At 34.1% G+C, this 16,893-nt stretch overlaps 1 protein-coding gene and 1 pseudogene across 1 annotated transcript in view; both read left to right on the top strand.

The window, feature by feature from the left end:
- The window catches only part of SCN9A (sodium voltage-gated channel alpha subunit 9), a 124,691-nt gene that overhangs the window by 69,358 nt on the left and 38,440 nt on the right, over window positions 1-16,893 (top strand). The window contains exons 12-17 of the mRNA XM_039855322.1: window positions 173-544; window positions 3,304-3,433; window positions 4,390-4,628; window positions 6,688-6,861; window positions 8,210-8,566; window positions 11,239-11,715. Of these exons, the coding sequence (XP_039711256.1) occupies window positions 173-544; window positions 3,304-3,433; window positions 4,390-4,628; window positions 6,688-6,861; window positions 8,210-8,566; window positions 11,239-11,715 (1,749 nt within the window). The remainder of the gene's footprint in view (window positions 1-172; window positions 545-3,303; window positions 3,434-4,389; window positions 4,629-6,687; window positions 6,862-8,209; window positions 8,567-11,238; window positions 11,716-16,893) is intronic.
- Window positions 7,493-7,883, top strand: LOC120596843 (60S ribosomal protein L35a-like; annotated as a pseudogene).

The raw sequence follows: 16,893 nt of genomic DNA, 5'->3' as shown, positions 1-16,893 counted from the left end.
TACAGCTATCAATACCAAATTATTTTTTTAAGTGATATGTTCTTTATAGCAAAATGAATGATACAGAAAGAATGGAGAGGCCAGAATAACAGAGAGCTGTACAGCAGAAAATAATGCACTTCTATTTTTAGGTGCTTTAGCAGACACATGTCATCTTTTCTTTTTTCTGCAGTCACCACTTAGCATTCGTGGCTCCTTGTTTCCTCAAAGGCGCAGCAGCAGAGCAAGTCTTTTTAGTTTCAAAGGTCGGGGAAGAGATCTTGGATCTGAGACTGAATTTGCTGACGATGAGCACAGCATTTTCGGAGACAATGAGAGCAGAAGGGGCTCGTTGTTCTTGCCCTACAGACCTCGAGAGCGGCGCAGCAGTAACATCAGTCAGGCCAGTAGGTCCCCCCCAATACTGCCGGTGAACGGGAAGATGCACAGTGCCGTGGACTGCAATGGCGTGGTCTCCCTGGTTGATGGACCCTCAGCCCTCATGCTCCCCAATGGACAGCTTCTACCAGAGGTGATAATAGATAAGGCAACTTCTGATGACAGCGTAAGGACGTTTTAAATAGCTCAGGCATGGCTCGGCCCTTATTCTTGCATCAGTCAATCTTTCTGCTGGAGGGGCCTTCTCTGGTCCTGTGAATGGCTCTGCATTTTGCAATACTCTGTCTGTAGAAACATACCTTTAACTCATTAACTTAATCATTATACATAATTCAAGACAATTTAAAAACCCATTTAAAAAAACTGAAGTATAATTGAGATGTACAAGATGATTTGATATAAAACCCCATGTTTGAAAAAGATACTTATCTATCGATATTTGAAGATTATAAATCATCCCTTTAGAAAACAATTTATAAAAATATACATAAGCACAGAAAGTACTTTGATAACGCTGATCTCATTAGTTGATAATAGGCCCCATTTTTATCAGTAAATTTGGATTATTTGCCAAATTTTGCTATCTTTTTCAAGTCACTATTTAATATATACCTTATTGTGAGGGATCTTATTTGAGTTATTAATAATAATAATAATAGCAAATGTACTTAGTATTTGCAACAGTCCTATGAGGTGATATATTATTATTCCTGTTTTACAAAGGAGAAACTGAGGCACAGAGAGATGAAGCTAATAAATGGTAATGCTGAAGTTCAAAAAGAGGCCCTCTGTTTCAGAGTGTGTACTCTTAACCACCACAATTTGTCTCTCTCCAATGTATGGTATGCTTCTTGGAAATAATTTAGAATAGCTATATCTTTCCCCATACATAAATGAGATTTACTATTTTTATTAAAAAAAAAAATACAAAACTCTTTGGTCTAGAGTCTATGACTAAAAAACAATATCAAAACACACATAATGCAAACATACACATGTAAAAACAAAAACAAAGAAACCATTCCAAAACCATAATTTCAAAAGTTTAGGGGTCATTGAGTGGTTAGAGAAAAAGATATGACTAGGCTTGAAAGCAAGATCTTTCTGGATTCTGGAGTTTCCAGATTACCTCTTTAGGCCACTCAACTGTCACAGTGCATTACTAAATATCAGAATATATGCATAAGCAGCATGAGTTCAAAGCTTGTTAGGTCAAAGACTAACCTAACAAGCTTTGAACTCATGCTGCTTATGCATATATTCATATCTGCTGACAATGTAGTATTTCACGTGAGAGTAAAGTTCCATCAAAGCCATAGCCACATGGTTTGAATGAATGCATGTGCTTTTTGGTAACATATTACTTCTATGCTTGCATGATATAACTACAGCCCTCTGTCAAGGTATTTTTCTTTATCAAACAAGCATGTTAGATTTCTGTGGAATCAGATCTTGATGAGTTTTATTTTTCAATGATATGTATTATCCATAAAAGATTATATAATTTATATCAGATTTTGAAATTATGTCATATTTTTAAGTGAAGTGTTTTCATTTAAAATTTTATTTTTACCACAGAAAAGTCAGTATCAATATGAATCCTAAAATTAAAACTGCAAAACTAGAGGAATTCAAGATTCAGTAGAAATGTGGAAACATAATAGTGTGACATAATGTATAATTTAGATGAAAAAATTGCATGACAATATAACCTTGACAACTGAGACATGTCTACATGTTTAATCAACAAATTCTTGTTTAACTTAGGGAAAAAAAAGTCTCTGCTTCTGGAAAGTCATAAAGTAGAAATTGAATCAGAGAAAAACATGGATATAGAGAGATCTCTATAAAAAGCCACCAATAGATATGTTTTTGTGTGTATATATCTGTGAACATGCACATATATACACATGTGCATGTATTTATGGCTGTGTTTCTGTGTTTTGATATACACACATATATAACTATATCTAAACAACTATGCAAGTTTACAGTTCTAGAACTCACATGTATAGATTTGGAAGTGGTGTGTGTGTGTATACACATACATATATAAAACACACAAGTAGATAGATAGATAAATGTAGAGTTGTATAGTTGTTTGCATGTATATATGTGTATGAGAGTGTGTGTGTGTGTGTGTGTGTGTGTGTTGTTGATTTTAACTTTGAATTAGTTGCCAAGATTTGAAATTAAGACATTTCACATAAAAATGAGTTTACATGTAAACTGAGCTCATATTTTTGCATGGCAGCAATCTTTTGAACTGAACAGTGGTCCTCTTTTAGATGGAGCTTACATTCTCCATTTTGCTGCAGTTCCCAACAGTCTTAATTTTACTTTTCAAATTGAGTCATTTATCATCATATACTCAGATCAGTTTGTGAGCTCTTCTTTGGCAATAAGAAACAATCGTTACCATCACCTCCATTGACATTGTTACTTCAACAAAGAATAATTAATAAATTGATCAGAGAATACTGAGATTCTACCCCTTTACACACACACCCCTAGAACACTTATTTAGCTGTTTTCATATAAGACAAATTAAATTAAATATGGTAAAACTACCTGAATGAATTGGAGATCAAAAAGATAGAAAGATGATGACAGTGATTATAACAATAAAAGAAGCTCATTTAATTATTTTGTTTTCTAAGTATTAATTTATTTTAATTCTCATGGTAAGAATGTATAGCAAGTACTATGATTATCCCTATTTTACTAATGATGAAACTATGACAAAAAAAGTCAAGTAACCTTCCTACAATATGCAGCTAATAAGTAGCAGAGCCATGATCTAAATTTAGCAATCTCATTTCATCTCTACTTTTAATTATTCATTACAGCTACCTAAGCAAGATTTTATACTTTCAATTTATTAGAATCATATCTTTTAAACTTCAATAAATCATACTCTTTCAGGGTACAACCAATCAAATACATAAGAAAAGACGTTCTAGTTCTTATCTCCTTTCTGAAGATATGTTGAATGATCCCAATCTCAGACAAAGAGCAATGAGTAGAGCAAGCATATTGACAAACACTGTAGAAGGTATGTAATAATATTATCTTTACCATGCAGATTTTTAAATAAAATTCTGGTAAATCCTGATCAATACATGAAGTTCTTAGGAAGAACTCAAAGAATATAAAATAATTATAAACAATGGTAAAGATAACCGTTGAATATTAATGGAATCATCTTTATGTACTTAAAAAATGGATAAAGTTGTTTGTGATTAAAAACAGGCATTGGATGATATGACCTTCCAAAGATAAATAGCTTAATGGTAGTTAATGAAGAAGCTATGTTAACCCTGGGCTGTGTGGTTCTCTCACTTCGTAATCTTAGAAATTTTACCTAGTCTCTCTGAATTTATCATCTCTATAATATGTAAGAAAATAATACATACTTTCAGATGTCTATAAATTGCTGCCTCTCCGCACATTCCATAAACCATAAAATGGTAAAATGTAGCATGACATCTGTTAAGATTATGATCACAGTTCAGAGAACATAATGTGAGCAATAGTGGTTAGACCCTCAGATACATTGAGAGGGGAGTCAAAAGGTGGCAATTTGTAAAACGTGGTGGCTCCCTCCCACTCCTCCTACAGTATGCTCCACTTCCCACCTTGTCCAAAGGCTACTTCAGTCCCCTCCTAACACACACAACTGTGACGGATCCAGACACAGTTTCTGTCTACCTCCTACATTTCTCCTTTAAGAAAACATAGGTTCTCCTGTTTACCATCACATATTAGGTATATGTTTCTGAGAGATGCCCATATCTACTTTTAGTCATTAATTTAACTGCTTTCCCCTAACTTATGCTTGATCTAGTAAATGAACACGTGCTATAAGATTTTTATGTAATAATGCTATCATTGCATGGAAACAGTACTGTTAAGTTTTCAAGTCTAAACCAGAAGGCTTGTTTCAGTGTTAATGAATACTGCTGATTCATACAAATGATTGACTTCATGTTCTCTCTTTTTTTCTCCCAGAACTTGAAGAGTCCAGACAAAAATGTCCACCTTGGTGGTACAGATTTGCACATACATTCCTGATCTGGAATTGCTCCCCATATTGGATAAAATTTAAAAAGCTTATTGATTTTATTGTGATGGATCCTTTTGTAGATCTTGCTATTACCATTTGCATAGTTTTAAACACATTATTTATGGCTATGGAGCATCACCCAATGACTGAAGAATTCAAGAACGTGCTCGTCGTGGGAAATTTGGTGAGCTTTTCAATATGTGTTCTCTCTTTAGTTGTCATGATTACTGTTTTTTCTTTCTTTTAAGTCAGAAGGATATGCAGTTAGGTAATTATGCATATCCAGAATTCACAATATGAATTATTGTACAGAGTCAAGTTTCTGGTAATAGATACTATTCTAAAATAATTTTGCAGTAATATTGAGGTCTATACATTGCAGTAATATTTCCATAAAGGGTCACCATCTTGGGAGTTGATAGTGTTTTTTTTTTTCTGTCAGCACATTTTTTGGGATCAACATTTTGATAATTTGATATTTTCTTATCCATTTTATAATTACATTGCAGCTTCCTTGAGAGTACATAGCCCACATATATTCAGAAAAAACTATAGATGCCTTTTTTTACCGTAATAGGTGAAGTGTCTGGGACTTTATGGAGTCCCAAAATACTGGATTGAATACTGATTCTGCATGTTACTGGTTATATGACCTTGGACAAATATATTGAACTCTATAATCTTTAATTTTCTCACTTATAGAATAATAATAATTTACAAAATAAGAATAATAATTCTTTATATGTAATGATAATAATACTTGATTTATCATATTGCTGGGAGGATTAAACACTTTCTACTTAATTTATTAGCCTGGCATATAGTAAGTATGCAACAAATTAAACCTACTGATACTATCATCATCATCACCATGCTTTTAAACAGTCAGCAGAAACAAGCCTTAAGAACAAGAATATTGAGGGGGAAAAATACTTGAACTGGACACAGGAGGCACAAGATTGGACAAGCAAAAAGTGATCTGTAGGCTTCAAGAGGATATAGCATCCAATTAGGAAAATTGATGCCAGAGTGATCTCTTACATGTGCAGTAATGGTCATATTCTAGCTTATTTAGTGCCTTATGGTAAACAAATGAACAAAGTGGTAGTTTCTAACAGTCTGCATGAATTTCATGAATCTGCATGAATCTGCAGGCTTATGACTCTAAATAAATCATGAATCATTCTGGATGCCTTTGTGAATATCTGTGTCAGATAATTTTACTTTTGCTGTGGTCCTAAATCAATTGATCTTTGAAGCCAAAGACTTTGTTTCTGGGTTGGTCTTGTCTCCAAAATTGTTTATGAATATTCCTAGTCAGAATATTTGTACTCTATATTCTCTGCGAATTAGCATTCTTCTTCTCTTCTACTTCTCTTTGGAAAAAAGACAAGATTATCTAGTTGGTGGAGATCCAGATCATGAAAATCAGTGTCTTCTCACTGAGTTAACTGCACCACGATGAACCCAAAAAGAATTCACCGTGTTTCTTATCTGTCACCACAGTCCCAAGTCTGAGTGCCTCTGATGGTCTTCTTGATGCTATGTTATTTTAAGATTGACTCATGTAGTTAATTGGCCTAACCATTTCCCCTTGAAATTTCTTTGGGCATTTTTTTTTTTAGTCAAATTGTACTTAAATGATTTATAAACAAGTATTTCACTGTTATCTTTTTAAGTGAGTCCTTTGATGCTAGTGTCATGAATTAATTATGTTTTGTACTGTACTTTTGTGTCAAAGCTTTGGAAGCTTTGCTTTAGCTGCCACTGTGCCAATGAAATACTTTTTTCCTCTTCTATTGATAAATCTTTAAAGAGTGAGTCAATATGTTCTTTTATAACTTTAAGAGTAGTCAGATCTGAAAAAAGACTAGTTCAAAATCTCAATATCCATGTTTCCTTTTTATTTTCTTCTGGAATTACTTGTTGATCATATAAATTTTTTTGCAAAGAGTGACTATGTTAATTGTTGAAAGTTTTTTTTTAATATTGAATTTTAATATGCTGTCTAATGATAATGAGAGCTGATAGGAGAGTTAGAATTTTAAATCTTCAGTGCTTGTATTGGAGCTGTAGGGAAAATGATACCAAGCTTATAGAATTAAGTGGGATAGTAACATACATTTGTAAAGTATCTAGCACACTGAAGCACAATAAATGCTAAACAAATAGTCATATCATCATTATGCTGATTCCGTATCTTCTAATAATACCCCCCCAAAAAACCCATATTTCTTAATTAGGTCTTTACTGGGATCTTTGCAGCTGAAATGGTTTTAAAACTAATTGCCATGGATCCATATGAATATTTCCAAGTAGGATGGAATATTTTTGACAGCCTTATTGTGACTTTAAGTTTAGTGGAGCTTTTTCTATCAGATGTGGACGGATTGTCAGTTCTGCGATCATTCAGATTGGTAAGTATAAACCAACTTTACATTATATTTTGTATATAAAGGGGTGTTTCTGTGGCTTTGCATGATTACTATTTAAATCTTTTGGAGGTTTGAATCAAAAGATAAGATTAGGCCCTGATATCTAGTAAAATAAAGTTCATTCAGTAATAAATGCAGTTAAAGAGCTCAAAACCCCATGAATATTTAATTTTAGGATCTTGAAGCATATTCCGTTGTATACACCAGTATAATAGAAGTTTTATATATGAGTATAGTAGAAAATATTTCTTTACCCAATAGGACAAAAGTTTGTCTCCCAATAAGAAGCTTATGATTATAGAATTTCAACCATTCTAATTCTAACAACCATTCTAATTCTAACAAGAAGCTTATGATTATAGAATTTCAACCATTCTAATTCTAACAACCATTATAATTTATTTATTACTTTGTGGATTTGATAATTAAAGATCAAATCATTGTTCCCAAAACAATTGTCTGATAATAAAAATACAAAAAAAAAAAAAAAAGATAGGCTTTTTAAAGTATTTTTTCTCTAACACACTGGGCTTTATCCATATGTCAGCATTAAAAAGTTTATAAATCTTTTTCCACCATCTTGGAGCTGTGGAGGCCTGCTGAGAATAGGACTTCTAAAGTAACAAATATGTTTGGAAGGCTATGGTCCAAGGCCATTTTTGCTAGTTATAAGCAGGGTCTCCAGAACCAGAGGAAACACACCACTCTTTTTAAAATTGAAGGAGTTTATGCTCGAGATGAGACTGAGTTTTATCTAGGCAAGAGATGTGCATATGTGTACAAGGCAAAGAACAACACGGTGACTCCTGGTGGCAAACTCAACAAAACCAGAGTAATCTGAAGAAAGATAACTCATGCTCATGAAAACAGTGGCATGATGCGTGCCAAATTCCGAAGCAGCCTTCCTGTTAAGGCCATTGGACACAGAATCCGTGTAATGCTGTACTCCTCACAAATTTAAACTAATTGAAAGTAAATAAAGTGGATTTGTTCTCTTGTAAAAATAAAAAAATTTATAAAAATATCAGAAAATAGAATTAAGGATAAATGATCAATTCTAAAGAGAATAATATGTCAAACCATTTAAGAGGTATCTATAGCAATCATGAACTAAAATTGCACACTTCCTTTGAAATGTGTGGTAATTATATTGTGGTAAGTATAAAAAAATAACAGAAATATTGGAAATAGATGAAAATAAAAAATAGAAATCAGTTTTTTAGCTAGGTAATGACAATATTTTAGAACTTAAAATTTGGAATAAAACTCAAGATTGAAAACATTAAAACTTATCATAATAATTAACATTATGTTTTGTGTTTATTTATAGCTCCGAGTTTTCAAATTGGCAAAATCTTGGCCAACACTGAATATGCTGATAAAAATCATTGGTAACTCAGTGGGGGCTCTGGGTAACCTCACCTTAGTGTTGGCCATCATCGTCTTCATTTTTGCTGTGGTCGGCATGCAGCTCTTTGGTAAGAGCTACAAAGAATGTGTCTGCAGGATCTCCGATGATTGTGAACTCCCACGCTGGCACATGAATGATTTCTTTCACTCCTTCCTGATTGTGTTCCGTGTGCTGTGTGGAGAGTGGATAGAGACCATGTGGGACTGTATGGAGGTCGCTGGTCAAGCCATGTGCCTTATTGTTTACATGATGGTTATGGTGATTGGAAATCTGGTGGTATGTAATCAGATGTCTATACATTTAAATTTTTCCATAGAAAATTGTTATCTGTAGATATGATCAATTATTTTATAATTTTAGGATTAGTTCGATCTAAAACTATTAATTGTAATAAAACATTGATCATTTCGATACAGAGAACAGAAAAGAAAATGAAGTATTGTCTTAATTCTCTACCAGATAACCCATACTTATATTTTTCACAAGATTTTGCCAATGAAAGATAACAAAAATATAACTTACAAAGTTGTTAACCAACTTTTAATTAAGGAATTACAAGTGATATAGAACTAGACTCTGAAAAGAAAGAAACAAAAAATTATGTTTCTGATATAGTTCTCTACATAGTATAGTCATATGTTAAATAGACTTCTTTTTCTTTTTCTCATTTATTCCTTAAGTCATTTTACTATCAATTAATTCAAAAGATTAAAAATCATAAGTTTTAGAGGATAGTTTAGGAAAATAAGATTTTAGTAACCTCAAGTTTGCATCAAGAAACTGGTGAAGCACATCAATCAGAATTACACTTTGAGTCAAATATATATTTTATTAATATTTCTTTCCCTGCCTAATATGATAATGGATACATATACTGAATGGACTTCATTTCATGTGTGATATCCAGTAGACTATGATAAAATATTAATGTATTATTTATTATGCTTTTTGATGGAATGAAAATAGTATTTATTCTCAGTGAAAATGTGATGCAACAGAAGCATATTATTGAAATATGTGAAATCTTTTAAAAGCCAAATTCATGGAAACAGAAATTGGAATGGTGATTACCAGGAGCTGAGGGATCCAGGGGGGTTGAAATAGAAGATGTTGGTAAAAGAGTACAGGGTTCCAGTCGTTAGAAGTATAAGTTCTGGCAATCTCATTAATAGCGTGTGATTATAGTTATTAATACCATATTATATACTTGAATGTTGCTAAGAGAGTAGATTTTAAATGTTCTCACCATAAAAAAATTAATGTGACATGATGGAAGTAGGTGTTCCCTAATGCTATAATGGTAATCATTTTGTAATATATAAGTATATCAAATCAGCACATTGCACACTTTAAACTTACACAGTGTTATATGTCAGTTATATCTCAATAAATCTGGAAAAACTAAAGCTAATTATAAATATGATTTTTTTGCAATTTTTAAAAAAATTTTTAATTATAGTTGACATATAATATTATATTAATTTCAGGTGTACAACACAGTGATTCAACACTTACATACCTTATAAAGTGATCACCATGATAAGTCTAGTAACCATCTGGTACTGTACATAGTTATTATGATATTACTGACTTCTTTCATTGTGCTGCATATCACATCTCCATGACTTATTTTATAGCTGGAAGTTTGTACTTCTTAATTCTCTTCCCTTCTTCTATTAACACTTGCATTGATTAGGGAGACTAAAGCAGTAAAACGAACCCTTGGCTTCTCATGATCATTCCTATTAAAACATATACATAAATGAACATATATTTCATAGTAAAATATATTTACTCATTAACAATAAAGACCAAAATGAAAATAAACTATTTCAGAATTTCTCAGCGATTCATCAGATTTGTTTTCAATGATTGTTTCTTTCCCTCTCCCTCAGACTCTTCTCTTAAACCAAACATATTAACATCAGCATTTTTAACTTGTGTTTTTCTAACTGTTTTAGGTGTGGCCAAAATCAGAGATGAGTCCCTTTTCCTCAGTTTAGTCTAGTTTTGATTATATTAATATGAGGCTAATGTTTTTGGTCATGAATAGATTTACATGAACAGGTAATTTAATTACCTTTTTATTTTCTACTTAAATTGTATGTAAATATAATTTTTAGCCCTCTGTGGGAATTTTTATTTTTTACTATGTTGAATTCACCTGGACCCATACCTTAGGAAAGGAAAACAAAACTGGTCTTGCAAACAGATGGGATTTTGCTTCAAGGATAATTGTCCTGACCTCTTTTATAATCTCTAGTTGTAGGGCCAAAATGATTGGCAATCAAGCCACCCAAATTATAACGCCATCATTTCATTTGAATTGGGTTTAATGTCAGATCCTTTTATGATTTGAAAGCCATATTAAATTGCAAGTTTACACTGTTCTTGGACAGAATATATTATTACAAGAAGTCTGCAAGTGTTACATGTTTTATTTTTTATAACAAGTGACATTTATCTTCTGTATAAGTGACTTGGCCTAAGTTACTTCAAGACAATAGAGAGTGGTCACAATTTTCTTGTTCTACTCGTTCCTCATAGGTGACATATATTCATTATAGGTAAACATTAGGAGAGCTTATTAGGTCTATAAAAGGGAATTTGACCAAGGCCTCTTGCTGCAGTAATGAACTTCAGAATAACATATACTGGTGAAGGGAGCATTCTCTTTGCTCCTCATGCTAGTCCTTCATGGATATGGCTGACCTCTGCTCCTAGAGTTCACAACAGCTAGTATATAGAGAGATTGATGAGTCTAGCTTCTAATCTACTCCCATCACATGTTCTTATCTGTGTATAAGGAAGTGCGGGGATCGGGGATCTCCATTGCTGGTGTGGATTTTAGCTTATATTTCAGAAAAACACACTTATTTTCTTTTTTACTTCCTGTCTCCCATTTCTCCATACCCTATCCACCCCCCCTTGCCCCGCCCCCGATATAGGTCCTCAATCTATTTCTGGCTTTATTACTGAGTTCATTTAGTTCAGACAATCTTACAGCAATTGAAGAAGATACCGATGCAAACAACCTCCAGATTGCAGTGGCCAGAATTAAGAAGGGAATAAATTATGTGAAACAAACCTTACGTGAATTTATTCTAAAAGCATTTTCTAAAAAGCCAAAGATTTCCAAAGAGATAAGACGAGCAGAAGATCTAATTAGTAAGGAACAAAACTATATCTCTAATCGAACACTTGCTGAAATGAGCAAAGATCACAATTTCCACAAGGAAAAAGATAAAACCATTGGTTTTGGAAGAAACATGGAGAAATACTTGATGGAAGAAAGTGATTGTCAGTCATTTATTCATAATCCCAGCCTCACAGTGACAGTGCCAATTGCACCTGGGGAATCTGATTTGGAAAATATGAATACTGAAGAACTTAGCAGTGATTCAGATAGTGAATACAGCAAAGGGGTAAGATTGCTTTGTGTTTCATATATTAATTACTATGAAATGAACAAAATTTTGAGATTTTTGTGTCATAAATTCTAATATCACATTCTGATATGGATAGTTTTTGTGTGTATATGATCTTACAGAATAACTTCCTGAAGGTTCATTTGGTTTAGTTTTACTCTGGTTCTTAATAATTTATTTAATCTTACTTAGGTATATTTGAAAGCACCAGGTATCTTTAAGTCTTCCCTTCCTTCATCTCCTGTTTCTTATCAGCCCTAAATTCATACACAGTCTTCTTCCACTGTGCCTGTTGAATCTGCCCTTATTCATCAACTTTGCACTCAGTACTTCTTGCCTAAACCATTCCAAGTGGAGTTCTAACTGGTATCTCTGCCTTCATTTTCCATCCACTCTAGTCTACATATTTGATTAATTTTACTCAGGTTCAGTGCTAATCATGCCACTCCTTCGAAGTGTACTTTGTCCCCAAGTCTCCTGAATTACAGACTGTAGATAAAGCCTTCACACCATGGCCCCAATCAGCTTTGACCAGCTGTGTCTCCTGGTGTTTGCCTGGAATTCCTACACCTGTTGTTTGTCTGGGGCTCTTATACATGTAAAAGCCAATTTGCTTCTGAGCCACATATACTCACTCCCTACATGACTTTGCCTGGGATTTCCTTCTTCATTCAAAATCCTATACACATCCTTAAAGACATAGCTCTCAGCTTCCTCATTTGTAAAATTACTAGTCCTTACATCATAGGGTTGGGTGAGGGTTAAATGAATTAACATGTAAATGCTTAGAACAGTACTCAGAGTGCTCAAAAGTGGTATCTTTCCTGATTACCCGATAGAAAGTAATGCTTGATTTAATACATTTAGATTCTTTCAGTCTTAAGTACTACCTTGAGAAATGATTAAAAATGCAGCCATTGGAGAGAGAATACTTGTCTTAAATCCTAGTTTTGATATTTACTAACACTACTATCTTGAGCAATTTACAAAACTCTATTTTTTTAGTTTCCTTATATCCAAAATAGAATTATAATGAAGATTAAAGGATTTATGTTACTAATTAGACAAGTACCTGTTGGAGAGTAAGTACCCAATTAACAGTTATTATGGCTATCAAATTGAGGAGTCACGTACACACTATAAGTAGCTATTTGCTACTGGTTTAATTTAAGAGAGGTAGCATAAGTAAATCAGTGGTTCACAATTTTAGTGTATAAAGACACTAAATGCCTGTTCTGGACCAGTTGACCAGGTTTAGGCTGTAATAAAGAACAAAAAGCACTAATTTGAACAAAAAGGATTGCAATCCCAGAGGGGCAGTTTAAGGTAGCAACCCAAATTGCACTCTAAAGAGAACAAAGAAAAACAGGGTTTATAAATGCAAAAACCGCAAGTGCAATTCCCATTTAGGTCTTCCATGCAAATGCAGAACTGCAGGGCAGGTTAACCAGGATCCCTTAGTTTCAGTATGCAAATGAGGTAGGCAAGAACTACAGGAAAAAGCAAAGTCCATACATGTCGATGCAGCAAGTTGTTCCAGGATGTTTATGGCTTGAACTTGAGCTCAGTTTAGCAACAAGTTAGCAACTTAATAGTAGTTCTGAGAACTGATACATGAGATGTATATAAGCTCCACTTCCTCAGTAGCCTCCCAACTCTCTTTTAAGTGACTTTCTTAGTGCTTAATTCCATTTTATTTTCTCCATTATCAGCCATATCCTTTGAACTCTCTCTGCCTAAATCTGGATGCAGCCTCAGAATCTTTATCAACAATGTTCCTAGTGGCCACTGTGATAGATTGAGTTGCCATGGGAAATGAACCTAAATTCATCCCAGGCTTGTTTTGATTCAAGTTTCTGAGATATTATTACCTTTGTTCAGGGACGGGGGATATTCCCCCCTTTTGCAAGTTTAAGAATCTTCACTTCGAACTGGGAAAGAACATCTTTGACTTTGGACAACTCTCTTTCCCCACTTCTTCCATTAAAAAAAAAAAAGAAAAAAAAAGGCACTCTCTTCCATGGCTTAGTATCCTGTTTTCCCATTATATTTTGTGGAAGCTTTCCCATCCTCTTCTAGTATCAGTTCTCAGACAGGCAGATCTCTTTGTCTTGACAGACAGTTAAATATACACTCCAGAATGAAGTCAAAATATTTTATAATAAACTTACCAGAAAATAAACAAATAGATGAGTTCTAAAAAAAGTAAAGTGTTGAGTAAACAATCTGGGGAAATAATTGGCATGCATTCATTTTTTCTGAAAATTGAGTTTGTCTCAGAATTGAGAAAGACATACTGTCACCTCACGTGGACTCATGAGAATGAGATTCCTGTCACGGCTTCTCAGAACACAGACTCTGGACTGATGGTCCTCTCAGAATCAGCCTCCTCCTGAGGCGCAGTGCAGCCTTCTAAGCACATGGCCAACAACTACACACTGCACTAATTTTTACCATTAGCAATGAAGCACTTCATTATTATGAGCTTCAAATGAAGCATGAAATGCACCCATTTATTCAGTAAATATTTATTGAGATCTACCATGCTCCAGGCACTGTGCTAACAGTTGCTTAGGAAAAAATTCTTTCACACAGCTACAGTAATTTAATGTGATTGACATCTGGCTTAACTAAATTCTTAAGAAGTGTTCTTTTTTTTCCCTTTTTATTGTGCCAAGTCTCAAATTAAAAGATCCAAAAAACTAATTTTTTTTAATGGAGAACTCTTTCTTAGAGGTCAAAGAGACAATGCCTGTGTTTTTAGTTATTACAGATTACTTCCTTCTCTACTTTAAAGATGAAAAACTAGAGCCATTCATCAGAATTGTAACATTGATTATGGAAGCACACGGAAGCAAATTTCAGAGAAAAGCATTACATTTATCCAGTTTATTTCTCCAAATACTAAAAATATAACAGCCTCATATGATTGTAAAGTACATAATATAAGCTCTTAGAACTTTCAGAGAAGCTCCTTTACTCACTGTGAATCATATACATCAAATCTTCTTTACTGCTCTTTTGATAAATGTATTCACTTATCAAGGCTGGCTTAAGAGAATTCGCTCATCTTGTACACTCAACAGAGAGGAAAACATCCTGGGTAAAAATTTTCTCACAGAAAGATCCCCCATTCATTCCTTCTCAAACCAAATGCAGATAACTTTACTTAATAGTTCTTCGGTGTTTTAAAATATTCCATGAACGTCCTGATAGACCTAGCTGAGGTCGTTGGAGAAAAGGCATCAATGAAATCTTCAAATTTTATATTACCAAACTTCCAGCCTTCGAGGGAGTGTCACTCAACATACTGCAAACACATTTATGCAAAACTTTGTGTTCTATTAGGAAGCACAGTCCATATAAACCCTTCATACACTTGATCACTATGGGAGAAAAAATGTGAAAGAATATATCTGAGCATATTTTCCATAAACTATTGATAATCATTTTTCAAATCACTCTTACTGAGCACCTGCTTGTTACTGTACGCCTGCTATGCCTGCTAAGCACTGGAAAGACACACCATCAGTGCTCGTTTCTTCAGTAAGTGTAACTGATGGTCTTTGGCACTGTTGTAGCTGATAAAGAGCAAAGAAGGTTTCTTGCCTTTGAGGAGAAACACATATGGAAACCAGAAATTATAATGAAACATATAAAAAAGAATTAAAATAGAGTTTTAGAGAAAATATTGAAGCAAGATAGAGTATAGTGTAACTAAATTTAAAAATAAATTGGAATGCTTCACAGAGGAGATGGCGTTTGAAATGAGTTTTCTGGTAAAAACAATTCATCAAGAAGATGAGAGTGCTGGTCCCTTTACCTTCCTGGAAAAGATAAAGGGACCAGCACTTGTGGAAGCATCCAGATGCAAAAAAAGGCCCATTAAAAATAGGTGAGGATGGCCTAGTGGGAAGTACAAGGTTACAGAAATAGGTTGGAGTCAGATAGTGAATGGCTTGATGTACCATGACAGGAGATTAAAATATGATTCTTTTTTTCTGACAGAAAGAGGAAGCTTTAAAGTCTTTTTTTTGTTAGCAAACTTGTACTGTTAGCGAATTTTGTTATGAGTGTTATAAAGCCCATCAGGGGAGAAAGGTGAGAAGATCAGAAACAATTGCAATTATCCAAATGACAGCTGATGAGGGTTCAAACTGAGGGAGTAATGGCAGCAGATGGGGATAAATCCTAAGTCACTTGCAAGTTAAAATATAGGGGCTCATGGTCTGGATATATTAATTGTGGGCTGCTTCAAAGGGTATATTAATTCCCTGTGTCTGCCATAACAAAGTATCACAAACTTGATGGCTTTATGCAACAAAAAATTTATTCTCTGATGGTTCTAGAGGCTTGAAGTCTGAAGTGGAGGTGGTATGTTGGCAGGGCCATGCACTCTGAGGGAACTAGGGAAGATCCTCCTTTGCTTTTTCCTAGTTTTTGATGGTGATGTTAATCCTTGGCCCTCCATGGCTGGCCGCTACATCGCTCTGGTCTCTGCTTCTGTCACCACATGGTATTCTCCCTATGTATCTCTGTCTTTTCTTCTTATAGGGACACTAATTATATTAAATTAAGGCCCATCCTAACAACCTCATCTTAACTTGACTATATCTATAAAGACTCTATTTCCAAATAAGGTCACATTCAAGGGTATCATGTGTTAGGATATCAACCTATGTTTTGGGGAATACAAACTGACTCATAAGAAAAGGTTTTAGATTAGAAGACTGGGTAGCCTTTGATGCTGTTAAAAATATACAGGATGGGGTAGACAACATCTAGGGGATAAGGGAGAGACAGTTTAATTTGGGAACATTTTATTTGTGAGCTACGTGCAAGGTAACTAAGTGAAGGTGAACAGTAGGTATTTGGAAATGTACATCTTAAGAAGAGAAGTCAGAGTTGTAGACAGGTTGGACTTTTGTGTGTTAATTTATGTTAGGGATTATACATGGGATTATATAGGGAATCAGTCTGAGGTCAAGTTTACTGGGAAACCAACTCTGATAGAAACCTGTGTATAGGAAATTTACTTGGTAGTATTCCCAAGAGCAACACTTTACACCTGTGAGAAGTGAGGGAAGCAAGGTGATTAGGCAGAGGGAGAAGCTGAAATGCTCTTCAGTTACAGCAGAGGCTTCAACTGACCCAACAGGCATCTCTGGCTCTGGA

This window comes from Pteropus medius, unplaced genomic scaffold (genome assembly GCF_902729225.1).
Source record: "Pteropus medius unplaced genomic scaffold, Ma_sr-lr_union100, whole genome shotgun sequence".
Taxonomy (NCBI): Eukaryota; Metazoa; Chordata; class Mammalia; order Chiroptera; family Pteropodidae; genus Pteropus; species Pteropus medius.
The sequence above is the reverse complement of the archived record's forward strand: the minus strand, read 5'-3'. Positions and strand labels throughout refer to the sequence as shown.